The sequence below is a fragment of the Rattus norvegicus genome, chromosome 13, assembly GCF_036323735.1.
Source record: "Rattus norvegicus strain BN/NHsdMcwi chromosome 13, GRCr8, whole genome shotgun sequence".
Taxonomy (NCBI): Eukaryota; Metazoa; Chordata; class Mammalia; order Rodentia; family Muridae; genus Rattus; species Rattus norvegicus.
The window spans coordinates 86,404,727-86,429,819 of NC_086031.1; the positions used below are offsets into that span (position 1 = coordinate 86,404,727).

The window sequence follows — 25,093 nt, forward strand, 5'->3', positions numbered from 1 at the left end:
ATTCTTTTTCATTTTTTTTTATTTAGAGAATACTTTATTAGTTTTTGTAATCAAACCCACGTATATAAGACCTTACATATTTAATACAGTGTGTTACCCCTGTACAAATGGAAAAAACTTAAGTTCAACATTTCTAGACCAATATGGCTGTTAATTTCTGTACAGTGCCAACTCAACACAGTAAACGGGGATACTTTTTTCGAAAGTTGACAGCACAGGTAAAGTTTCAAAAAATTCAAATTATATATCTGTATATATATATTTATATTTATATAAAAAGACCAATAATAGCAGTGTGTTAATAAGCATGCATTCTTAATTGCAAAGTCATCTCTCCAGCCTGTTCTGTTTTTGAAATGGGGTCTCTTGTAGCACAGGCTTTGTCAAGGATAGACTTAAACTCCTAATCCTCCTGCCCCTGTCTTTTATTGTGCTGGGATTACAAGCATAAAACACTAGGTTGGTTTTTTCCCCCCCTTTCTACCATCCCTTTTCCTCCTCCCCCTCCCCCTCCCCCCCACTTCTCTTTTCTGAGATAGTATCTCATGAATCCCAGGCTGGTCTACGACTTACTAGATACCTGAGACTGGCCTTGAGCCTCCAGTCTTCCAGTACCTACCCACCTCTTGGGATAGCCATTTTTTATAGGAAGATCCAGTTTGAGGCCGGCCTTGGCGACATAGCCAGCCTTGGTCTAGACAACAAAAGTTAGTCCAAGTGTAAGGTCCAGCAAAGGAGCTACTGACATACATAGTATGTGTATGTATAAAAGACATATTTCCGGTTCTCCCAGAAAGTGTCGGTCAGCTTTTATTATCTGGATGTTTCCTGCATCCATCTATTTAGGTTTCTTTTTGAGAGCAGTTTGGGGTAGTCACGATATCTCTCTTGTCTCAACCCTCTTCCTACACCTTCCCATATTAATATGTGTTTTTCACTTACCAAGGGGGAGGGGACCAAAGATTCTGCATCATCAAGCAATTTAAAAGTAATGGAAGAGGGGCTGGGGATTTAGCTCAGTGGTAGAGCGCTTACCTAGGAAGCGCAAGGCCCTGGGTTCGGTCCCCAGCTCCGAAAAAAAGAACCAAAAAAAAAAAAAGATAAGATAGAAAAGTAATGGAAGAGAAGTCAACCAAGCGGATTCCTGCATCTCACAGGCAGTGACCTTACTCACCTCCTCTTTAGAGATAGCTATCAGGAGCCAGGGCAGTCAGAAAGGCTATATCTGCATGCCTTGCTGCCCAATCGGGATGCTCTTACCTGTCCAAGGGGAGGCCTTAGTTTCTTTAAGCGACAGTCTCCTGGGCCAACCGGAGGTCTCTAGAGGTGAAAGCCACCAATCGGACTCAAGAGGGAGGAAAGTTCGGGGTTGCACCTGCGTACGGTGAGTCACTCCTCGGAGCTCCCTTTCTCTTCACCAATCGGAGCGCCGGGCAGCCGGGCGCCGCCCACCGGGCGTGGAGAGAAAGGCGAGCCGGGCTTAACCTGGCTGCTAGAGTCCAGCCCAGCGCAGTGGATAGCGAAGCTGTTCCCAGCGGAGTTGCGGCGCCCGTCGCGTCGGGATTGAAACTGTAATGGGCACCGAGGGGAAAGCCGGGAGCAAACTGTTGTTTCTCTTCACGTCTATGATCCTGGGTGAGTTCCCAGAGTTTTGGGAGGAGTGGGTTGGTCCGGTGAGAGGTTGGAAGAGGGCGATTCCCTCGCGCCGACGGGAAGGGAGGAGTCCCAGGAACCTGCCTGCCTGCCTCTCCCTAGGAGTCCACTTTTCTGCCCGGGTCTGGTCACTCTCCATTCCCCTCCCCCACATGGAGACTGGCTGGCTCCCCTCCTCCAGCCAGTGATCTGTGACCCTACCTCCCACTCAGCGCCGGGAGTACCTCCTCTGCGGAAGCACCAAAAATAACCGGGAGGGTCCACGGTTCTGGGTCTCCTCTAACGACCCAAGGACCCTTCCCACACCCAACTATTTAGCTAGCCATTCCCCTCCATAGTATGCTCCTGGGAAGGTCTATCCTGCCCCTCCGACATCCTCGGATGTTTCAGAGAAACCTTGAGCCTCACCCGGACTCCCTTGGCTCAAGTGTCCTAGAAGGAAATGTAATGGGTAGGGGGGCGGTGGGTAGGGAAGGTTTCTTTTCCTGGCTATTGTAGAAGGGTCTCTCCCTCCTGTTAAGTTGTAGATTAATGCCGTGGTTCGGCGTCAGAAGAAATGAGTTCTCTAAATTTCTCCGATTCAGAATTCCTTTCTTGAGAGCTAGCGAGAAGTCCTTAATTAAGGTTGTTGACTGAGTGAGGATTCCCTGAGGGAAGAGTAGGTCTATTGGTTGGCTAGATTTCCTTAGAGTCAGAACTCTGCCCTCCCCTTTGCCCGGAATGAGAGTTTTTTGTTTCTTTGTCGACTCCTTTTCCTGTGAAACAACCAGGCTCGCATGCTGGGGCTTGACTGTCTCGAGGTGTGTTTGTATGAGGTTGAGTGTGAGGTTGGTTGGTTTGTTCCTTTGGTCAGTGTATGTCAGCACCTGTATATTTATCTGTCTCATCTCCCCGCCACCACCCTTCGGAGCTGAGGACCAAACCCAGGGACTTGGGTGTGCTCTGTCTGATTCTCGAGTGTTGTTTATTAGAATGTGTTCTGTACGAATCTGTTTCTCTTCAAGGTTCGTATTTTAGAGAAGGTAAAGGAAATATACCATTACAGTCAGTATTGCTGTCTTCTAAAGGCTGTTCGCTTTGATACCTTTTTGGAGAGCAAAAATAAGACTCCTTCCCCAAGATGGAGCGATCGATCCCTTGTTTCTCATTACAACTGTAAACCCTTGAAGTGGGCTAGACAATAGGCGAATCGACTTCTCCACCGTATAGAAAAAGGAAATGAGCTTGGAGAGAGGAAATGGCCTTTCCAGTTTACAAGACGCTGCGGCTGGAACCAGAGTCCTCGGGCTCCCATTCCTGGGAATGCAGCATCTCAGGCACAAACACTATCTAAACTACTGTTTCAGAATCAGCCGCCTCTACTAATGTTTCTTAGTTGCCTCGTCCTTTCTTTGCCCTGCCCATCGCCACTTGTTTCATTCTGTTCGTATCTTAGATTGTTAGCCACACCCACATTCCTGTTTTGTGTACTGTTTCCCGTGGGTCAGTGACTGCACTTGTTAGGCTTCTGTAAACTCCTGGAGCTGCTTCCTTCCAACCCCTTCCCTCCTTTCTTTCCTCTTCCCCTAATTTCCTATATTGATTCTAGCGCACACTACCATAGAAAGGATTGGGACAAGATCCTTTTGAGCAAGCAGCCATGGTTCAAACGAAGCCTGAGGTGGTGCATCTGCTTGGCAGGGCAGTGGGTCCTAGGGAGAATAACGCATACAGGTGGCGGTGGGTGGAAGGATACACTGCACGGTGCAACTTTTAAATCAGGTTAGATCTGGGGGAGAGGAGTGATTTGGGTAGTGCAAATGAGGATGGAAATGTCGGGGCTGGCCACCTCATCAGGAGTTCTTCTGGCTTTGCTTCTTTCTCTGCCTTGGGACCTTAGGCTAGTAGCTCAGTCTTTTTTGCTATAAAACAGAAGTAATAATACTTGTCCTCCGAATGCCTGGAGGATCAATGGAGTTAATGGTTACATTACACATACATGAAGGGATTACTGTTGCACAGTTATTACCCCTTCGGATTTTGTGAGGGTGCCAGAATGCTGCCCTTAACTAGACGAGGTCAAAGGAAGCAGGAAAGCTCCTCATGGCGGGGCCTTTATTTAATGATTACTAAGTTTTAAAGAGAGGGCTCTTGTCCGGACATCTAGTGTGAAGCCTAAACAGCTTGCTCCAGTGCCCTTTTCTTCCTCAGTTACTTCTCACCATGGGCTCCGCCGTCAGGGAGGAAGGGAAAGGGGGAGATAGTTAAGTACGAGCCCAGCCTGCTAAGTGGACGACTGCTCCAGCCTGAGATACGCAGGCAGGATACACAGACCACAGGCTGGGAGAGCTGAACCTGGAGGGTGTGACTGGTCACCCAGAATGCTGCATTTCATTCCCTAGAGAACCAGAACCTGAACTTGGAAACGATTCAGCTACAAGCAGGGGCCAGCGGATAGGTCAACTTTTATTGTATCCAAAAGGGAGGAAATTAAGCCAGAGTTGGAATGCTGACATTTTCTACGCAGTCAGTCAGTCTCTCTCCCTCTCCCTCTCTCTCTCTCTCTCTCTCTCTCTCTCTCTCTTTCTCTCTCTCTCTCTCTCTCCCCCTCCCACCCCCCCTTTCTCTTTCTCCTGGGTTTGGGTTTTCATCAGAGCTGGTTAGTCAGGGCCAGACTTCCCCCAAAACTGTGGATTGGTAAGTTATGGTACTGGTTCCTCCTGGGGAAAGAATGGTTCTCTTGAAGCTAGAAACTAGTGGGTGGCCACTCCTAGGAGGAAGAAATGCTGGGCAGGGCCAGGCTAGGCTTGGCTCTGAAGGCTTTCACCAGTGATACTCTAAAGCATCTTTGTGACCTGGGCTTGTCATGGAACCCCAGCTTCTTCTCCTTTGGGCAGAGCTGCTGTGGTTCCAAAAATGGTTTATTCAAAATTGCGTTGGGTGATAGGGTTTGAGATTCAGAATCTTATCAAAGGGTGGAGTAGCTCACTCCCACTCTGTTCTTGCCCCGGCAACTATACCTGGCAGAGTTTCTCATGTATCTTTTTCTACTGTTCTTGTTATGCAAATGTATAATAAGGCTTACAGTGTGCATTAGATTATATCCTGATTTTTACGTAATATAGATTGAAGATTTTTCTTTCTCTTTTCTTCTTTCTTTCTCTTTTTGAGATAGGGTCTGTGTGGCCTTAGCTGGCCTGAAATTTGCTGGGTAGGCCAGGCTAGTCTTGAACTCACAGAACTTGGACCGTACTTTGTTTTTTACACTCTGGTATTATAAGGGACCGACCCTTGGCTGCTTGGATCTGCCAACCTCTACGCAGCTGGAATTCACAGGGGAGGGTACTGACATGCCCTCTCCCAAACCCCCAAAGGTGGATTGAAGTGTTACACACATTTTATGTGGCAAATTAGGAAGTAAGTGGGGTGTGAGTTTTACATCTCTTGGATTGGAACTAGGGAATCCCCAAACCCCCAGGCTCAGTGGTGTGTCCAAAGCAAAGGTTAGATGAGAAGTTTCTCAGGATTGGGAGGAGGTGTGGGTAGCAGCATGAACAAATGCATATTGGGGTTTTCCGGGCACTGAAACTCTGAATTCATCTGCCTGGGACTCCCTGATAAGCCGAGTTTCTGTCCAAAGTCCAGCTCGTGTCATTTGTTTTACGGTGTGGGGGTGGGACTAGAGGAAGCAGCTGGCTGGCAGGAAGTTTGATGCCAGGTCCCTTGAGTGAGTACTGTCCTGGCAGGCTGACTGTCCTTTGCAGTGGGAGAGATGGGGGAGGGGTCTGAACAGGTAAAACTGGAAAGTCTGCAAAAAGCAGGAGGGAGCCATGGAGTAAAAGCCACCCCCACCATGATCAATTTCTGCCATCTTCAGAGTGTAGAGCCTGCTCTGTATTAGGACTCACACAGTCTTCCTATTTCCCAGGCATTCTGTATCCAGTCACTCCAACCTCTAGAAAGTTTCCGTTCATTATATTGAGAGCATCTTCAGAAGTTCACAGGCCTAGGTGTGAGGTATAGTGGTGTTCATGGAGAGAACCAGAGACTGGCTGGCTAGGCTGGCTGGCTGGCTTCTCTCTTTTTCACCTTCTTTCTATTTTAAAAAAACAAACTATTGGCATAAAAGTACCTTGAGGAATGTTCTAATAGTTAACAGGATGTTGTATAAAGAGAAAACAAAGGGCTTCCTATTAAAACAGTAGAAGGAAGTAGCCGGGCCTACCCTGGCCTGGATCCTCGTGTCCAAAAACATGGTTGGTGGGGTGGGGTGTGGGGCGCTCTGTTCCGTATCTGAAGTCTCGGTGGAGGTTCAGAGAAGATCCACAGCTAGAGTCTGGGAGGAGGATTGAAGCCGACTTGTTTCTTTGTTTCCGAAAGATACAAGCCGGATCCCTGGATCCCCAACTGGAATATACCGCGGGGCTGTCAACAAAAGCACAGAATAAGTTGGGAGTGAAAGGCAGGCAGTGACTTTTGTGCTGGGTGTGGTAGCATGGGGTTGGTAATGTCAGCACGCTGGAGGCCGGACTTGTAAACAATTTCTTTGACAGTTCTCCTTTCCTCCCAGCAAATTCCCTTCCAGATTTCACAACTTTCCTTTGATTTTCTTTAAGGACTAAAAGAAAATTTTTTTCTGTTCTTTTTTGTTTTTGTCCTCCCCCCCCCCCCCCCAAAGACAGGGTTTCTCTGTGTAACATCCCTGGCTGTCCTGGTATTCGCTTTGTTGTAGACCAGGCTAGCTTTGAACTCACAGAGATCTGCCTGCTACTTCACCCCAAATGCTGGGATTAAAGGCATGCACCACCACACCCGGCCTAGGACTACATTTTTTTTATTTTTTATTTATTTATTTATTTTTTTTTATGTGCATCTGTGTGTGGAGGTCAGGGAAGAACGTGTGTGAGTTGACTCTCCTCCCATGGGATTGAACCAAGGTGGTCAAGCCAGACGGGGTTACTTCTTTACCTGCTGAACTCTCTCATTGACCCTCAGCTCTGATTTTGTTTCTGTTTTGTGATCCACTGAGTTTTTTGTTTTGTTTTGTTTTTGGTTTTTTTTTTTTTTTCTTTTTTCTTTTTTTCGGAGCTGGGGACCGAACCCAGGGCCTTGTGCTTGCTAGGCAAGTGCTCTACCACTGAGCTAAATACCCAACCCCTTATCCACTGAGTTTTAACCAAGGCCTTGCGGGTGGAGGGGTGTGACACTAGCTCTTGGTTCCCGAGTAATGCAGCTGTGGCACCTCCCCCCCCTTGACCGCTTCTCCTGCTGAGGGAGTGCTAAGAGACCGGAAGCTCCTCCCCATCCCTGACCAGATCTCAGTGGGTCCAGACAAACACAGCTAAGCTGCCTTAACTCAGATGGAGTGAAACAGCTGTGCCTTGCCTAGAAGACAGCCTTTCATAACCCTCCTCCGCGTCCTCCACCTAGTACAGCTTTGAAAACTCAACTTGTAAAATTATATTTACTTGTCGGAGTGTCTATGTGTGTGATTGTAATGTGCCGAGGTGAGCTGTTCAGTGTTCCTTTTCACTTCCTGTCATGTGGGACTTGGGGATTGGATTCAGGCTTGGGAGAAAGTGCCTCTACATGTCTCACCAGCTCAACGCCTCTCACATTCTTTCCACTCCCCTTCCTGTGATGGCCTCAGAGCCCTGACGGGGATGACTGATGTAGATGTCCCATGTAGAGATGAACACCCAGTAGTCATTTATTTTCAGTGTCTCCATTCGTTGTAAGACTCTAACCACCGTCAACTGCAAAAAGGAAGCTTCTTTGGTTAATATAAACAGTTAGGAGGCCGTTGCATAGCATGTCCGTTTAGCAAATTAGAGCAGCAGGTCTCATGGCCTGTGGCCTGTGACCACCCCAGTCTATTCTTTTGATGGAGTGTGTGGCATTGGGCATGACCTCCCTTCTGTGGAGTGGCCTTCTGGTGCACTCGGGATGTAGTTGGTTGTTCCTGTAACGGCTGTACCATTATTACATCAGTGGGTGATGTGCTTGGCACGTTGGGACTCTAGCATACAAGGTCCTCAGCTCAGAAACACCGTGGATCACTTTACGTTTCCAGTCGCCTACATTAGTACCTTCCAGCTTGTCAAAGTCCAGCAGGGAGGACACTTCTAATTCATCTCCAGCTTGATCTTTCTATGCCTTGCAACCAAAGAATATTGTGTCTTTTAACAGTGGAGTCTTACTGTCCAGTTCTGGTGGGCAGCTAAGAACCATGGGAATGCCCTTCATAGTTTTGGGGCCCCTGGGACTGCCTGACCAATAATTCATAAGGAATTGTTATGCGCATTTGTCACTGATGGAATGGGCCTTATCCGTCTTTGCCTCTATTCATAGTTTTTATTGGTTTATTTTATTTATGTGTGGATGAGCATATATGTTTGGGTCCCCAAGGTGGCCAGAATTGGGCATCAGATTTCCTGGAGCTAGAGGTACAGTCGTCGTGAGCCACATGGCTGGGCTGGTAACTGAACTTAGGTCCTTTGCAGGAGCAGTAAGTTCTCTTAATTGCGAAGCCACCACCTCTCCAGTCCCTAAGCTGTGGGGTGAAGTGGGGAGAAAGAGAAAGTGGGAGGTGGGGTGGGGAGTAAACAAAACAAAAAACCTGGGGCTGGAGAGATGGCTTAGTGGTTAAGAGCACTGCTTGCTCTTCCAGGGGTCCTGAGTTTGATTCCCAGCAAACCACACGGTGACTCACAACCATCTGTAATGGGATTCGGTGCCCTCTTCTGGTGTGTGTGAAGACAGCGAAAATGTACTCATACACATAAAAATAAGCAAATAAATCTTGACAAAAACAAAAAAAACCCATAAAACTAAAGTGGTAGAAGTGTTGGTTTTGTTTATAATCTCAGTACCAGGAAGCCTGAGACAGGAGGATGGTGAGTCAGAGTCCTGTCTGTGCTGCCGAGTGACTCACTCTCAAAAACAAGAGTGATGACCTGCTCCAGGTAGAGAAGTGGGAAGGTACAGGACTATAGAGAAAAACCACATGTACTCCTACTGGAAGTCAGGCACTGCCTACTCGTTCATTCTAGGCGTCCATGAGGGATCGCTACTCATACGGCATACAGTAAAAGCCCAAGCTGGGCGGTGGTAGTGCTTCCTTCGCTTTAATCCCGGCCCTTGGGAGGCAGAGGCAGGCAGGTCTCTGAGTTTGAGGCCAGCCTGGTCTACAGAGTGAGTTCCAAGACAGCTAGGGCTATACAGAGAAATGGTGTCTCAAAAAACAAACAACAAAAACCTTAAACAAGGTCTGTTGTATTGTATACTATGCTGTAATTTAACCAATTACTCTTTTTTAAAAAAATTTATTTCCTTTATGTATATGAATACACTGTTACTCTTGAGACACCAGAAGAGGCTATCAGATCCCATTACAGATGGTTGTGAGCCACCATGTGGTTGCTGGGAATTGAACTCAGGACCTCTGGAAGGGCAGTCAGTGCTCTTAACTGCTGAGCCATCTCTCCAGCCTGGTAGACATTTACCTTTTATGGAGATATTTTTGTTTCTTTTTCTTTCCCATTCTATTTAGCAAGACATTAGTTTTATATATTAATCTTTAAATTTACCTTTAATGATGGGGACAGAGAGGGTTTAAGGGCCATTTGAACTAGACCTTGAGGAGTAGATGGGTTTTCTTTGTTTGGGCTGCTGAGTTTTGGAACCTCATACATGGAAGTGGACGAACTTGGCAAGAGATGGCTTCTGGGTTTAAGAGCACTGGCTGCTCTTCCAGAGGACGTGCATTTGATTCTAGCACCCACACCGAAGCTTACAACCGTCTATAACTCCAGTTCTAGGGCATCTGAAACCCTCTCTGGCCTCGACAGGCATATGTTGGTGATGTGGATGGTACAGGCATACTTACAGGCAAAATAATAATAATAGTAATAATAATAATAATGATAATAATGATAATAATGATAATAATAATAATAGACATGGACAGATCCAGGCTGGGGGTAGTTCGGTGATAGGACCCTTCTGTTACTTAGGTCCCAGGCTCAGTCCCCAGTACTGCCAAAATAAATGCAAGCACACGGACAAACAAAACCCAAAAGAATCGGCCAGGCCTAAGACCCTTATCTTCTTGTGAGGCAACTATTCCAAGCCTCAGTTTCCTCATCTGTGAGATGGGATGAGAGTCTGGGGAGGTAGCTGTGCGAGCATGAAGATTTGATTTGGAAGAGCGCTTTGCCACGGCTGTTCTATTACTTCTTAGACGACTGTGGTCTCCAGACCTAGTTACATAGTCAGATCAGTTCACGTCCTGGTCTTCACGTCTGAAGTTTTGTTTGCCTGTGGTCAGTCTGGGATTGAAAATATTGAAACGCAGTCTCATGCAGTCAGGGTGGCCCTTCAGCTCGCCGTGTAGCTGAGCCCGCTGTGTAGCTGAGCCCTGTCTTGAGTTCCCTGTCTCTTGCTTCTCCTTCCTAAGTGCTGGGATCACAAGAAGCCTTTATACCACCATAGCGTGCTATTAATAGTACATACTTTTTTTTTTTTTTTGGTTCTTTTTTTTCGGAGCTGGGGACCGAACCCAGGGCCTTGCGCTTCCTAGGTAAGCGCTCTACCACTGAGCTAAATCCCCAGCCCCACATTTTTTACTGTTACTAATCTTTTATTGTTTCTAACTTATGCATTACATTTTGCCATACTTGTACACATGGAAGGAAAACCATTGAAAAGCTCTGGGTTCATTACTACCTTTGGCTTGGGGTGTTGGCAGAACATCGTGGATTATATCTCCTGAGGATAAGGGTTGGGGGTGGGGAGAGCATACCAGCTAGATAGGCTGACTACCAGCTCTCTTGAAAAAGTCTCTCAGGCCCAGCTTGGGGGCACATGCCTGTAATGCCGGGACCCTAGAAACAGAAACAGGGCTGCCAAAAGTTTGAGGCCGGCATGGTGTACAGACTGCTTTGGACAATCCAGGGGCTACAGAAACCCAGTGGTGTGTGTGTGTGTGTGTGTGTGTGTGTGTGTGTGTGTGCGTGTGTAAAGGAAATCATCTCTCTTAAGGAAATATTTGGAGACCGACTTGTTAGTATTTTGTGATTGTTGTATTTCCTGTTCCCTCACTCTTTAACTCTTGTCCCCATTTCCTGTTCATGTCCTCCTGCCTTCCTGCTTTCTGTCCTCAGTGTCTCAGGGACATCTGTGCTCTGGTGTCCTGTGCCCTTTTCCTCTCCGAAGCTCACATTTCTTCCTCATCTGTTACCTCAGTTCACCTTTAATGTTTATTTGAATATTCTTCCCGTTTTGATACAGTGTGCCACTGTTAACTGATATTGGGTACGTCTCCCCCTCCTCTTCCTGTTTTTCTCTCCCTCTCTCCTGTCTTTCTCTCCCCTTTCCTCCTTTCGTAGAGCCGGAAATGGACCGCAGGGCCTTGAAAGGCCTCTATCACCACACTGCACTCTCAGCCCCGGCCCTCTTTCTGGCTTTCTGTTTGTCTCTCTCCTAGTTATTTGGCCATATTTCTTCTTGTAATCTATCTGATTTCCTTCCTTCCCTTCCTCCCTCCCTCCCTACCTCCCTCTTGTTTCGAGACATGGTTTCACTCAGCAGTCCAAGTTGGCCTGCACTCACAGCAGCCCTTCTGCCCTGGTTTCCCAAGACCTTCCTAGCTCCTCTTTCCTCTGAGTCTGCTTCTCAGCCTTGGGTTACAGAGGTCAACTAAGACCATTACATTCGGATTCATAACAGTAACAAATTTTCAGTTATGAAGTAACCATGAAAAACAATGTTACGGTGTGGGGGGGATCACCACACCATGAAGAATTGTATTAAGGGGTCACAGCATTAGGAAGGCTGAGAACCACTGTAATATTTTAGATACACTTGTTTATTACAGAAATATAGAACATGGGGCAGAAGAGCTCAGATATTGGAGACTGCAAGTGGAATTCTTCTTAGAGATTTCATAATTATATGCTTGGGCTATTTTTATTATTTATAGACTTTATTTCTTTTTAGAGCTATTTATTTATTTTATATATGTAAGTACACTGTAGCTGTCTTCACACACACCAGAAGAGGGCATCAGATCTCATTACAGATGGTTGTGAGCCACTGTGTAGTTGCTGGGAATTTAACTCAGGACCTCATTTTAACAGCTGAGCCATCTCTCCATCCCTATAAATTTTATTTTTAATTCTGGTACTGAAAAGCCACAGGAAGGCTGCCCTTTGTGAATTCCAGGTGAGCACTGACTGCATAGCAGCGGGTGTGGGCATCGTTTCATTTGTTAATTTCATATTTTGGAGATGTTTTTTAGGCCAGTTCAAAAGGATCTAAATTGGATTTGGGGATGCCACAGTGTTATTTTGTTTGTTTGCTTGTTTCCCTTTAAGATTAGGAGTTTATATAGCCCAGACTTAGCCTGTAACTGCATAGCTAAGGAGGAGTGACCTTGAACTCCTGATCCTCCTCCCTCCAGAGTAACTAGGATTATGGGTGTGGGCCATCATGCCGGGCTTGGTTTTGTTTTGTTTTACATTTGCCACTTCATTTGTTATTTTCATTTGCAGAAGGAAGAGAAAAATGTTAAGGGTTCCCCTTCTCTCTAAAACATGAGTCATGTGGACATATGTAGGTTTATATATGAAATTTTGTCTAAAAAACAGGGTCAGCAAGAAGGCTTAGCGGGTAGAGAGAGGCTTGCAACCACACCTGTCAACTTGACCTTGATTTCTGTGATCAAGTGGTAGAAGGGAAGAGTACCACAGATTGTCTTCTGAGCTCCACATGGGCACATTGACTTGTGCATATCCACACACACACAAAAGTCAATATGCATAGGGTGGTGGTGGGGTGGGTGGGGAGGATGTGTGTTAGAGCAGTTGATTGATTCAGTATCATGTACTGGAGCCAGGTGATGGTGGATTACCATTTTAGCTCTGCCACCCACTCGTTTTGTGACCTTGAACAAATTAATTTCTGTGCCCCACTTCCTCATTAAAGATGAGAGCTATAATTGTATCTGTCTCATATAATTAGTGTAAAATTAGATGAATTAAATCATGAAAGGGCTTGGAGTATCTGGCACAGTGAATATTCAGAAAACGCTCGCTCACATTCTTCCTTTAGTCGGTGGCTCTCCTGGTCACGCTCAGTGTTTACAGTTCGGATGTGATGAAGTCACGTAGAGCAAGCTGATATGTTTCTGGGCAGGTATGTCCTCACACCTCTTTTGTGCATGTGGTGTGCAGATATGGGTGCACATGGAAGCCAGAGGACTGTTGTGCGGTTTGCTAGGGCTGGTGTAACAACAGAGATCACAGGTTGCGTAGCTCTCACAGTTCTGGAAGCTGGGAGTCTAAGAGGAAGGCACTGAGTGGAAGAGTTCTCTGGGAGACCTCTCTCCTTGCCCGCCGGTTCCACTGTGTTCACGTGCCACACATTCCAAGTGGGCCTCTTTGTGCCTCTGTCTATAATAGGGAGACCAGTTGAGTGGGCCTGAAGTATCCAGTAGTAACCTCATTTTAACATTGTTGCCGCTTTAATGATTCTGTCTCCGGATACATCCTCTGAGGTATTGGGCGGGAGGGTGTAAGTTTGAGAATTTGGGAAACAGTGCAATCCAAACTACATAACCTGTTTGGAGCTTACCTCCAAAGCAGTGGACTGTTCAACAAGTTTCCTTTTCTGCTGACTGAGTGTACATCAAGTTTTGTTGTTGTTTTGGTTCCTCTTGCCATGAAAACAATATTGGGAATGGATTCATCTCTTTTTCCTAACACCCCACCCCCAATAAAGCCCACTTTTTAAGTAGTGAAGACGAGTGCTTTGGGAGTAAGAGAGCAGAAGTTCTCATTTGTGGTTTGTTGTGGCGTTTTGTTGTCTTCGAAACCTGGCTTTCGAAGTGCAGGCAGGCTGGCTTCAGCTGTACCAAGTAGCTAAGGCTGGCCTTGAGCTCCTTAAACTCTCGCTGTTCCATCCCAAGTACGTCGTGTGACTAGCTTTCGCTTGAGTTAAAACCATAAATGAACGAGGGTGATAACGTGTTTTATTGATACTGACTGACTTTATTGGTAATGTCTGACTTTATTCTGAGACCCTGGTGAATTTTCCTGCCCTCTTGTAGCTCTTACTTCCCTTTTTCTTTCCCCACTGACTTGAGACAGCCAGCCACAGGCGTTTCTCTCTTCCACCTCTTGCTATTTTGGTTCTTGTGTTAGAAGGTTTTCTGGCTCTGGTTCTACTCTTGGCTCTCTGTCCTTTCTGTGGAGGTCTGCAGGTACCAGCGTACACACCCCTAGAGGCAGGGACCAGCCTCTGCCACTGCGTGTGCAACACCTGCAGGGTCATCACATCCCAGGTGCAGCCCTCAGTCCTGTTTATAAAACAGTGGGAATTATGGGTAGAGAAGGTAAATATTGTTTCAAGGTGATTACATTTAAAATTACTTTGTAGTCTGGAGAGGTGGGGTTAAGCAAGCAATCTCAAGCAGTCACTCATAATTCTAGCACTCATTCAGAAGACAGGGCCCAGAGAATTTCTCTAAGTTTGAAGCCAGCCTGTTCTAGACAGCCACTTCAAAGACAGTCTGGCTATATAGTGAAGTATTGTCTCAAAAAACCAAAGCATCAGAATAAAACTAAAACCCCTTTGGTTTTAAAATACAGAACTAAGGGCTCTGGAGAGGTTAAAAGTATTTGTTCTTATAGAGGACTGGGGTTCAGGTCCCAGTACCCTCATCATAGTTTACCACCCTGACTTTCCAGTAATTGCCCAAACAGCAGAGACCATGTTAATCTAAAAATTACTCAATCCCTAGCATAACTCCATAAATCCAGTTGCAGGGATCCAGTGCTCTCTTCTGACCTCTGTCTAAGTTTTAGGGCTTTGAGAGATGATTCATCAGTTATGAACTGAATTGGGTTTTTAGTACCAGCGTTGGGAGGCTCACAACCGCCTGTAACTCCAGCCCCAGGGGATCTGTTGCCCTCTCCTAGCCTCTGTGGAAACCCACGCACATGTGCATATGCACAGATGCACCCGTAAATAACAATAAAATCTTACAAACAAAACAATACTAGGTTTTAGGAGCTGGGGATGTTGGTAGAATGCTTGCCCTAACATTTACAAACGAAGCCTTGGGTTCAATCCTCATCGATGTGTGAAACCTCGAACTCGTGATCCTCCTGCCTCTGCCTCCTTCAGCAAATCCTACCGGCGTGCGCCACCACAACCGGCGATGTGTGAAACCGTACCTGATGGGGTACTCCTGTTGTAACCCAGAATTGGGGAGGTGAAGGTAGGAAGTACAGAAATAGGAGGCTACCCTGCTAGCCTGGGCTACATGAGACTCCATCCCAAACAGAACAACTATAATAATTTTAGTTTTCTTCTCCCAGAAAACTTTTAAAAAGTTTTAAAGCCAGAACTTTAAAAAAAAAATGTTAGTATTAAAATATTACAGAGATTGGATTTTGAAACAAAGTTGTTTTTTTTCTGCATTTGCTATTCCCCCATCTGTCTGCCTTTCCCATTTAAAAATTGGACTTGCTTTTGAAGATAAACCTCAACAATAAAGTGAATGGTCTGCCATGACCTAATTTGTTTTCCATGCCGCTCAGCAAATACCTGATACGTATGTAGTATCAGGCACTATGCTAGTGGTTGAGTAATATTTAGATTAACAAATCAGACATGGTCTCTGATGTTTGGGCAATTACTGGAGAGTCATGGGAATGTTTATACATAATAGCAGAGTTCCGGATTTTTTTTTTTTTTTCTCTCTCTTCAAGAGAGACAGCCCTGGCTGTCCTGAAACTTACTCTGTTAAACCAGGCTGGCTCTCAGACTCAGAAATCCACCTGCCCTTGCCTCCCAAGTGCTAAACTTAAAGGCTTGAGAAATATTCCAGTGGCACTTTTGCATGGGGTAATGAAAGCCTAGGGAAGAGTCTCTAAGAGGACTGGGTTGTGGCCGGTCGTTACCAGGAAAGAGGAAAGAGGGACCGGTGTCTACCAGGTAATGAGGGGAAAGGGTGTTTCCCATAGCAGAGGCTGCTTGGGCAGAGGCAGGGGTTGGGAAACCACCGGGAAGTGGTTTGGGGCTGCAGGACAGGCTGGTTGCAGCTGCAGAATGGGTGAGAAAATGGGAAGCTTATCAGAGCTCAGATGGGGCTGGAATTCTCTTGTCGAATATTTGCATTTTATCCCCTAGGCAGCGTGGTATCCTCAGAAGCTGGACACGGGTTTGGATCTGCCAGATGGTTGTGGAGTGATGAGGTTGAATACCACCACCTTGCAGTTGGGCTGTATTGGTTTGAAACTTGGCCACCATTCACTGTTCTTTGGTCTGTGGGCAGCTTTCATTCTTCTTGTTTGCTTGGTTATCTGGTTTTTGCCATTGTTTTGTTTTGTTTTGAGACAGACTCTTTCTATGTAGCCCTGGCTGGCTTGGAACTCACTATGTATTCTAGGGTGTCCTGGAACTCTCAGAGATCCTCCTGCCTATCTTAAAGGTTGGTTAGTTTTTTATTTGGCAGGTTTCTTAACTGTTCCAGGTCTCACTTTCTCCATGTTGAAAATGGTGGCCCTGTCTCCATTGCTCCATTGAGGATTGCTGTAGCATTTGAGTGACTGACTCTATTCCTGTGCCTGCACCACTGCCTGCTCCATTCCAACTGGGACAGAAGATGGATTTCCAGTCTACAGACTCACAGCTTGAGGAGGGCAAAAGGCTGATTGATGGCCTTCAGTTCTGTGGCTTTCTGTGTTGTGAGGTTCAGTAAGGGCGCTATGTGGGGTAGCATACCCCTGCAGCTCAGTATTGGGGAACCCGAGGCAGGAGAATTTTGAGTTCAGGGCCAGCTTGGGCTATGTAGTGAGCCCATGTCTCTTTCACATACAAAAACAAAGAACCCAAAACAAAAAGTAAGAGAAACTGGAGCTGGAGAGGTGGCTCAGTGCTAAAGAATGCTGGCTGCTCTTCCAGAGGACCCAGGTTCAATTCCAGCGGCCACTTGGCAGCTCGTAACTATCATCAATGCTAGTTCTAGAGACGTTTGACTCCCTTTCTTTGGCATCTCAGAGCATGGTACACACATGATGCACAGACATCTGCAGGTAAAACTCTCATCCACATACAAGAGGAATAAATGAAATCACCAAACAAAGAGGTATTTGTTTGTTTGCTTGCTAGTTTGTTTTGAGACAAGTTTTCTCTGTGTAACTCTGTCTGGAACTTGCTCTGTAAACCAGGCTGGCCCTGAACTCAGAGATCTATCTGCCTCTGCCACCAGAATGTTGGGGGACTAAAGGTATGCATCACCACACCTGGCTTTAAAAGTAGATTACGTATGTATGTATGTATGTATGTATGTATGTATGTATGTATGTGAAACTATAATGGAAAGGATGAAATGTCCTCATTGTTTTGATTTACCATTTAAGTTAACCATTAGTAAGAGTATGTAGGAGGGTCAGAGGTTAAATTAGAGGGGTGTGTGTGGTGTGTGTGTGTGTGTGTGTGTGTGTGTGTGTGTGTGTCTATGTGTGTGAGGGTGATGAGACCAGGGGAAAAATAGAGGGCAGGAAAATGATTGGTCCGGATGTAGGCGGTGTCCATGAGGGAGAGCTGGGGTTCAGTCCTCCCTTGTGTAGCGCTCACTGCTTATTTAAATGTCTTGTTGAAGAGACCGCTGATGTGGGAAGGCGAGGTGTGAACAGGAAAGCCTGTGATTAGATGGGGTGATAGTAAGGTACAGTTCTTATTCGGTGCCTCCCGTTGGTCAGAGAGATGCTGTTGTTTTTTTTTTGTTTGTTTGTTTGTTTTTGTTTTTTGTTTTTTTTGGAGCTGGGGACCGAACCCAGGGCCTTGCGCTTCCTAGGTAAGCGCTCTACCACTGAGCTAAATCCCCAGCCCCCGAGAGATGCTGTTGTAAGCACTCTGAAGTTTGTTTTTGAGACAGCGTCTCCCTGTGTATCTCTGACTGGCCTGGAACTCAAAGCCATCCACCTGCCTCTGCTTCCCAAGGGCTGGCATTAAAGGTGTGTGTCATCACCTCCTGGTTTAGATTTATTTTTGGATTTAAAAAATTATGTCTGATTCTCTGTTGTGCTTGTATGTGTATTGGGGGCTTACCTAAGTCAGTGTGCATGCGTGGAGGGAGGTAAAAGGAAAATCTGTGGGAGTCGACTCCCTGCTTTTACCATGTAGGGCCTGGGGATTGAACTTGAGTCAGCCGGCTTGGTAACAAATAACTTTACCTGCTTGAGCCATCTCACCTACCCACAATAGACTTTGAGTCTTGGAGTAGGTGGGTCATAGCCAACAGGCATTTGGGCCGAGGAGGGAGCTGGAAAGGCAGGCTCCTGTACCACAATGTGATACAATCCCTGGATATTTTTTTCCTGGCTTTTCAAGCTGGTTTCCCTTTATAGCCCTGGCTGCCCTGGAACTAACTCTGTAGATCAGGCTGGCCTGGAACTCACCAGAGATCCGCCTGCCTCTGCCACTGGAACGCAGGGATTAAAAGCTTGTGCCACCACGACCTGACATCTTTTTTGATCTCATTGTTTGAAAAGAACAATTTCAAGGGCTTGGGGGCAGGGGAGAGCCTAGCAGGTAACAAAGCACCTGTGCGTAAGCAATCTCCAGAACCAATGTTAAAAAAAAAGCAAGATTTGGGAAGCTTGTGGGCCACCTGGCTTGGAGTACACACATGCAGCACAGTGGCAGAAACGAGAGACGGAGTTGACAAGATGGAAGGGAAAAGTGATTTCCAGAACGTTGTCTTCTGGGCTACATGTTCTTGCTGTGGCGTCTGCACACACCCTCCTAATTAATTAACTACTTGATTGGTGAAAAACTTCGTTCACCGTCAAAAGTGACTGAGGAATGGCTACCAATTCATACTCTGTGGTTCCTATGTGTGCGTGTGCATTTCAGAGGCTGCCTCTCAGCCTAATAAGGTGTTTGCTCCTATTCCGGGTGGGGTCAGATTGGGTTCTTGGGAAGCCGACTCTGAGATATCAATTATCATACAAGACACTTTATTAGGGAGTGTTCTTTGGATTCGCACCCGTGGAAAGCCGAGGGCGGAAACAAGATTGGGCAGGGGGAGGGGCTGGGGCTCACTGCCATCTGCACGTCCTACTCAGGTGTTAGGAAGTAGGTGGTGGTTTACACCACTCCTCTTCCTTCTGCCTTGTCATAAAGTGATTTCTGGGCGCTCCTGCCCCTAGTAGAAAGCAGGTCCTAGGGCAAGACCACGGTGTTCTGCCAGCTCTGAGCCCGTAACTGTGGGCCTTCATTAGGCAGCACTCCAGCAGCTGTGTCCTTCATTCCTAATGAGAAACTGATTCAAGCATCACAGTGTGTGTATCCCAGAAGGCAAATCATGAAACTTCTGAGCCTTTGTAGAGCAAGGTTCCCAGCATCCAGGTGAGGAGGACTTGTGAGCCTTCAGATGCTGGCCTGGAACTCACTGTGTAGACTGCGCTGGCCTGGAATTTGCATCAGTTTTCTTGTCTTTGCCTTCCAAATGCTGGGGTTAGAGATTACATTAATCTTTAAATTTATTATTTGTGTGTGTATACATGTGTGCCAATGTCAAAGGACAACTTTGTCAAGTTGATTCTCTTCTTCCACCTCGACATGGGTTGTGGGGACCAAACTTTGGTGGTTATGTTTGCCTCAAGTGGGAGGTGCCTTTACCCACTGAGCTTTTAATCACATCCCCGGGAAGAGTTTCTAATTTAATGAGCGTTATTTGATTTAATTTCTAGGTCTATTGTTATACTAGAGTATGAGTTCAATATTAAAATTATAATGAGAAATAGGCGAAGTTATAGTATCAGAAGTAATTTATAAATCAGTATGTTTTGGCTTTTTAAGAGTAACATCTGAGCTGGGCAGTGGTGGGTGGATCTCTGAATTTGAGACCAGCCTGGTTTACAGATTGAGTTTCAGGCTAGCCTCGGCTAAACAGAGAAACCCTGTCTGGAAAAAACAAAACAAAACAAACAGAAGAATGACACCGGAGGGTCGGGGGAGATGGCTCAGGGGTTCAGAGAGCTTGCTGCTCTTGCAGGGGTTCGAGGTTCGGTTTCCTGCACTTAACTTGGGAGCTCACAACTGTCGGACACAAGGGTTCCTTCTTTCGACCTCCTCCGAAGCGTTACACATACCTGCAGGCCAGACACTCACAGACTGGGATGCCGTCCCCCTCATACGAGACCCTCTATTAGGGAGAGCTTCTGGGATCCACCCACAACTTGTGGAGAGGAGAAAGCTACAAGATCTGGCAGAGGGAGAGTGGCCTACTGTACAGGGAAATTTGAAACAGGAGGGATCCTTCAGAGATCTCCCAAGTCTGAGTTAGAAAGATGGATTATATATACACCAGGAAGAAAGATAGATCACACACACACACACACACACACACACCCCAGAAGTGGAAGTCCTAAGCCAATCAGGTCTTTGGTAAGATCCTTTCCCAAACAAAGCCGGACACAAATTAATACTTGGACCAGATTGTGTCTGATTGAAATAAACGCATACAAAGGCCTGGCTGGGTGTGTGGCTCAGAGGTAAAGCACAGGTCTATGGTGCACTAGGCCTAGCTATGTTCCTCAGCAATGCAGAAACCAAGAAAGGACTCTAAACAGTGATGAGAGAGGGTGTGGAGGAAGGCGGGATTTTGGCGATCATCTTTTTTAAACGCCTACATTTCAGATAAGTAGGAATCTCACAGGCCAAGAGACTATATTCAGTTCTGGGGGTGTTCAAATAAAGGAAAACGTATTTGCATGCTTGTACTGTTTGTGTCTGCGTTTATCCAGGGACTCTGACTTAAAGCTATAAATAAACACATTCTCCGTGTGTGAATTTGAACTTCGAGATGACGGTGTATGCGCTCGTACATGTACATGCGTGCGTGCGTCTGTGTTTGTTCAGAGTCTTCTGTCACTAGTTTGGGGTCTTACCTGTGAACCCTGATCATTTTCCCACTCCTGTGTTAATTTAACTCCTGTCTCCTCGTGCCTCTACCCCCAACCCGCACAACCTTTCCTTTTCTTCATTTAGCAAATGTGCGATTCTAATGAGGCGATCTGAGATCATCTCTAGTCCTCGCCCCTTCTCACAACCAGCTGTGTAATCTTCCGCACCTGCCTTTACTCGCAGTCTGAGTTCCAAATGCAAGATTAGGGTCATAACTCTTGTCCTGCTGCCGTGTCACAGGTGCTGGATTCAAGACTCAAACAATGGAACGTCTCTGAAAACACCTTGAAAGGCAGCTAACGTACAAACGTCAAGTTTCTGTTTTAGCCTTATCCTCCCTCCCCCGCCCGACTTGCCTCCAGCTTGCTGGCTCTCTTCCAGGATTATTATTATTATTATTATTTTTTTTTTTTTTTAAATACAAGTGGCTGCGGTGTTTTGTGGAGCTTTCTCTGAACCATGAAATGCCATTCTGGAAGCTCCCTTTGGAACAGTAGGGACTTAATTAGAGTATTGGGAGCCATAGAGGAAGCCATTAAAAATAGAAGAAGTACTTGAAAGAAATGCTGTATTCCCGGCCGTAGGAATGGAACTAGTAGAACAGAACCCATTAAAAATGTTTAGGGTACCCACCATCTTGACTCTAACTCCGTCCCTCCGTTCACCTTAAGACCTCAGCCTCATCTCCCAGATCTGTCTGTTCTTCGTACTATGCGGCAGCAACTCTTGTCTCCTTATGATGGGGGTCCCTCTTTTTCTTCCTCAGGCTCCTTGGTGCAAGGCAAGGGTTCGGTGTACAGTCCTCAGACTGCCGTCCAGGTTCCTGAGAACGACTGTGAGTAGGGCAGAGCTGTGGGGAGGGTTAGGGAAGGGGGGGTTGCATGGCGTGTATCCTGGCTTGTGGTTTCGGGGTTCCATCTTCCTCCCATTTTGATCCTGTCCGCAGCTGTCAAGTTGCCCTGTATCTACTCTGGCTTCTCCTCACCCCGCGTGGAGTGGAAGTTCGTCCAAGGCAGCACCACTGCGCTTGTGTGCTATAACAACCAGATCACAGGTAATTCGTCCTTGCACTTGCTGAGAATCGCCTGGATTCCAGGGGTAGGGGCGAGCCCTGGAGCTCAGGGTTCTGAGTTCTGCCCTTCCGTGGAGGACGGAGAATGTATCTTGGGGGACACGTGCATCTTAGCTCTCCAGCTGACCCTGTCTCTTCCACCTCTGCTCCCGTCTCCCGGCAGTTCCCTATGCAGACCGCGTCACCTTCTCATCCAGTGGCATCACCTTCAGCTCTGTGACCCGGAAAGACAATGGAGAGTATACTTGCATGGTCTCTGAGGACGGGGGTCAGAACTACGGGGAGGTCAGCATCCACCTCACTGTGCTTGGTATGTGCCAACATGGTCTCTCGGAGGCTCAAAGCTAGTCACTTCCCTGAACCTGATAGCAGACTGTTAAGTTTTAGACCTTACGGATGGTGGGAGTATAGAAAGATGAGCCTCCTGGTTTGATTGGAACTGGGCATACGGGTGGCACCTGTGATTGGTTAATACTGTCGTCCTGGTTTCTAACCCACACTCATGTAAACCCCCCTTTATTCAGCACCTTCTCTTTATGGTCTCCCTCCCTAGTGCCTCCATCCAAGCCGACAGTCAGTATCCCCTCCTCTGTCACCATTGGGAACAGGGCAGTGCTGACCTGCTCAGAACACGACGGTTCCCCTCCTTCTGAATATTCCTGGTTCAAGGATGGGGTACCTATGCTTACAGCAGATGCCAAGAAAACCCGTGCCTTCATCAATTCTTCATACACCATCGATCCAAAGTCAGGGGATTTGGTATGAAAGGGGAGAGGCAGAAGATGGGGGGGGGTGGTCCTAGGACCCCTGAGAGCAGGAAGAAGCGTCGGGGCTCACTTAAGGTCAGAGAACGAATAGCACAGGTGCCTGATTTCTTTGAGCAAGAGGCCAATTTGTTCTCTTCCCTCTAGGTCTTTGACCCTGTGTCAGCCTTTGATAGTGGCGAATACTACTGCGAGGCACAGAACGGGTATGGGACAGCCATGAGGTCAGAGGCTGTACGCATGGAGGCTGGTGAGTAAGAATGTGGCTGGGGTGTGGTCAGAGGCTGGGTTTCATGTGGCTAATGACGGCAGGCATCGTCGGCGGCACCACAGCTGCATGTCAAGGCGAGTGACCTCCCCTTTGTGTCTCACAGTGGAGCTGAATGTGGGGGGCATCGTGGCAGCTGTCCTGGTAACACTGATTCTCCTTGGACTCCTGATTTTTGGCATCTGGTTTGCCTATAGCCGTGGATACTTTGAAAGTAAGTATTGCCCCTTGGAAGCTTGTTGGTCTGTGGTAGCCCAGGCTGGCCTGTAGCTTTGCCCTCCCAACTCACAGTGATCTTCCTGCCTCAGCCTTCCGAGCGCTGAGAGTATAGGCGCGTGCTGCTGTAAGCAGCTGGAAGTTCCTTTATCCTTGTGCGGTTTGTGGGTGCTGTCCGAGTGTGGACCTTGATACCATGCCCTATGTGCTGGCACCATCTTCCGAGGGAGCGCGGTTACTCGATCTAGTTCCTAGGAAAAAAAGCACATACCACTTCCCCCTGATTCCCATGCTATGCTGTGTTCTGGTCTTTGCTACTTTTTTCCCCTGCCCTCTACTCCCCCATCCCTTTCACCCCCAACACGAGATAGGAAGAAGCAAGGATAGACGGGAGAGAAGAATTAGAAGGAAAAAAAAAAATCCTTCAGTCTAGTTTCTTTCCTTCTGTTTCTTCTTTGAACATAACTACTAAAACCACAGCCAATCCCCGTGTTCAACCAACAACCACCCACCCCTCCTCTCTTGGGACCCTAGCATCTACATAACCTCTGAAAAGTTCCCCAAATTCTGATCTGGAGCTGGTAAAACCACGCCTCTACCAGAGCATGAGGCAAATCACAGGCCGCTGCATCGGCCCCAGATCTTCACACTTGGGGTTAAAACAAAAACATTCTTATAGTATGCCTGTATTTTGTAAAGAAAGTAAAATTTCAGAATTGTCAGTACACATTTTTCTTTTCTTTTTCAGGAACAAAGAAAGGGTGAGCATGGTGATGTCCCAGGGTTCTCTCTCATAAGATCATGGTTTGGAGCTGGGGTGGGAGTCGGGTGGGGTCTGAGCCCTGGGAGTGGGAGTGGTGTAGAAGTAGGTATTTCAGAGGGGAAGAAACCTAGACTTCTGGTCTCCTGAACTTGTCCTATCTGCTGCCAACACCTTCCTTCTAAACACTCAGTTTTTCTGCAAAGTGGGCCTTCATTGTGGTCCCTGATGTCGGCATGGATGCATTAATTGGTAGGGCTTGAGTGTGTCCTGTTTCTGGTTTGCTCACAGGACTGCACCGGGTAAGAAGGTCATTTACAGCCAGCCCAGTGCTCGCAGTGAGGTGAGTGCACCTGCCCTGAGGAGGGCCTTGTGTATCAAGTGGGTGTTTCTAGCCTGTCTGTGTGTTTGTGAGCAACATGAGACAGGGGAGTTGATTGGATGTCTTATTTCCCTAGGGAGAATTCAAACAGACCTCGTCATTCCTGGTGTGACCTGCTGGGGCTCATCTCATGTCCACTTGCCTTACTCAGGTGCTACAAGTTCCAGCCCCTGCTGGCTGTAGCTGCACTGGATGCCTTCAATGTCTTCTAGGTCCCCCGGGACCCCTTGCTTTTATTCTAGCTAGGATATGAATTTAATAACATCAGCTACTTCTCCCTCCTCTTTCCCGCCCTCCCTCCTTTCCTTACCACCATTGCGTGGCCTGAGACTAGTTACAAAGTTTTCATTCCCCATTCCTATGTGGGATTGGACAAGAGTCCTAGACTAGGCAGTAATAATGACTGGGCTGACAGGAGCCCAAAACCACTACCTGCCTGTAAAGGCCTCTCCATAAGGACTTTGAGCCTAGCTTCCCAGCTTTCCTCCCCGGGCGGAGTGCCAGTTGCTCTAGAGTGGGGACTGGAGGAAGATGGGCTGAGGCATTTGATGGTGACCTCAGGTGTCTAGCCTCTGGAGCCTGCTCTTTGTCTCAAAATGTGCCACTGGGATTCTCCTGGATACAAGTAAACTGACACCGTGTCCGAACAAGGTGGGAGAGCTCGGTTAACTCCCAAGAGACTTGGAGTGAGAAAGATTTAAAGCGATCTAAGGAGAAAAGGCTGGAACTGGTGGCTGTTAGTCACTTCATTTGGCTGGAACTACTGCACAGACCCTTGTAAGATTTATATGGATCGAGGAGATGTGTGTGTTAATAGTCTCGTCTCTTTGATGGTGTGTGTGTGTGTGTGTGTGTGTGTGTGTGTGTGGAGAGAGAGAGAGAGAGAGAGAGAGAGAGAGAGTGAGATTGAGATTCTATATTGAAATTGATTGTTATATAGAAGGGCTTTCTAGCTCTTTGGCAAGGTTGTGTTTATATCTGACAGATGTTGCTGGAAATAAAAACTTGATTTGACAAA

General features: G+C 46.9%; 1 protein-coding gene across 1 annotated transcript; it reads left to right on the top strand.

Annotated features, from left to right (window-relative positions):
• The first annotated feature begins 1,502 nt into the window (after positions 1 to 1,502).
• F11r (F11 receptor) lies at positions 1,503 to 25,093 on the top strand. The gene is made up of 10 exons (NM_053796.1): positions 1,503 to 1,635; positions 21,380 to 21,448; positions 21,560 to 21,667; positions 21,849 to 21,995; positions 22,239 to 22,444; positions 22,597 to 22,699; positions 22,824 to 22,931; positions 23,682 to 23,694; positions 23,985 to 24,036; positions 24,152 to 25,093. The coding sequence occupies exons 1-10, from the start codon at positions 1,575 to 1,577 to the stop codon at positions 24,185 to 24,187; spliced, it is 903 nt and encodes a 300-aa protein (NP_446248.1). The 5' UTR covers positions 1,503 to 1,574; the 3' UTR covers positions 24,188 to 25,093.

What these genes read in the sequence shown, in the direction of transcription:
- F11r (NM_053796.1), top strand. Translation starts at nt 1,575, where the DNA reads ATGGGCACCGAGGGGAAAGCCGGGAGCAAACTGTTGTTTCTCTTCACG. An exon ending in GGCTGTACGCATGGAGGCTG is followed by an intron (nt 22,700 to 22,823) that starts GTGAGTAAGAAT and finishes TGTGTCTCACAG; the next exon opens with TGGAGCTGAATGTGGGGGGC. An exon ending in AGCCCAGTGCTCGCAGTGAG is followed by an intron (nt 24,037 to 24,151) that starts GTGAGTGCACCT and finishes TTATTTCCCTAG; the next exon opens with GGAGAATTCAAACAGACCTC.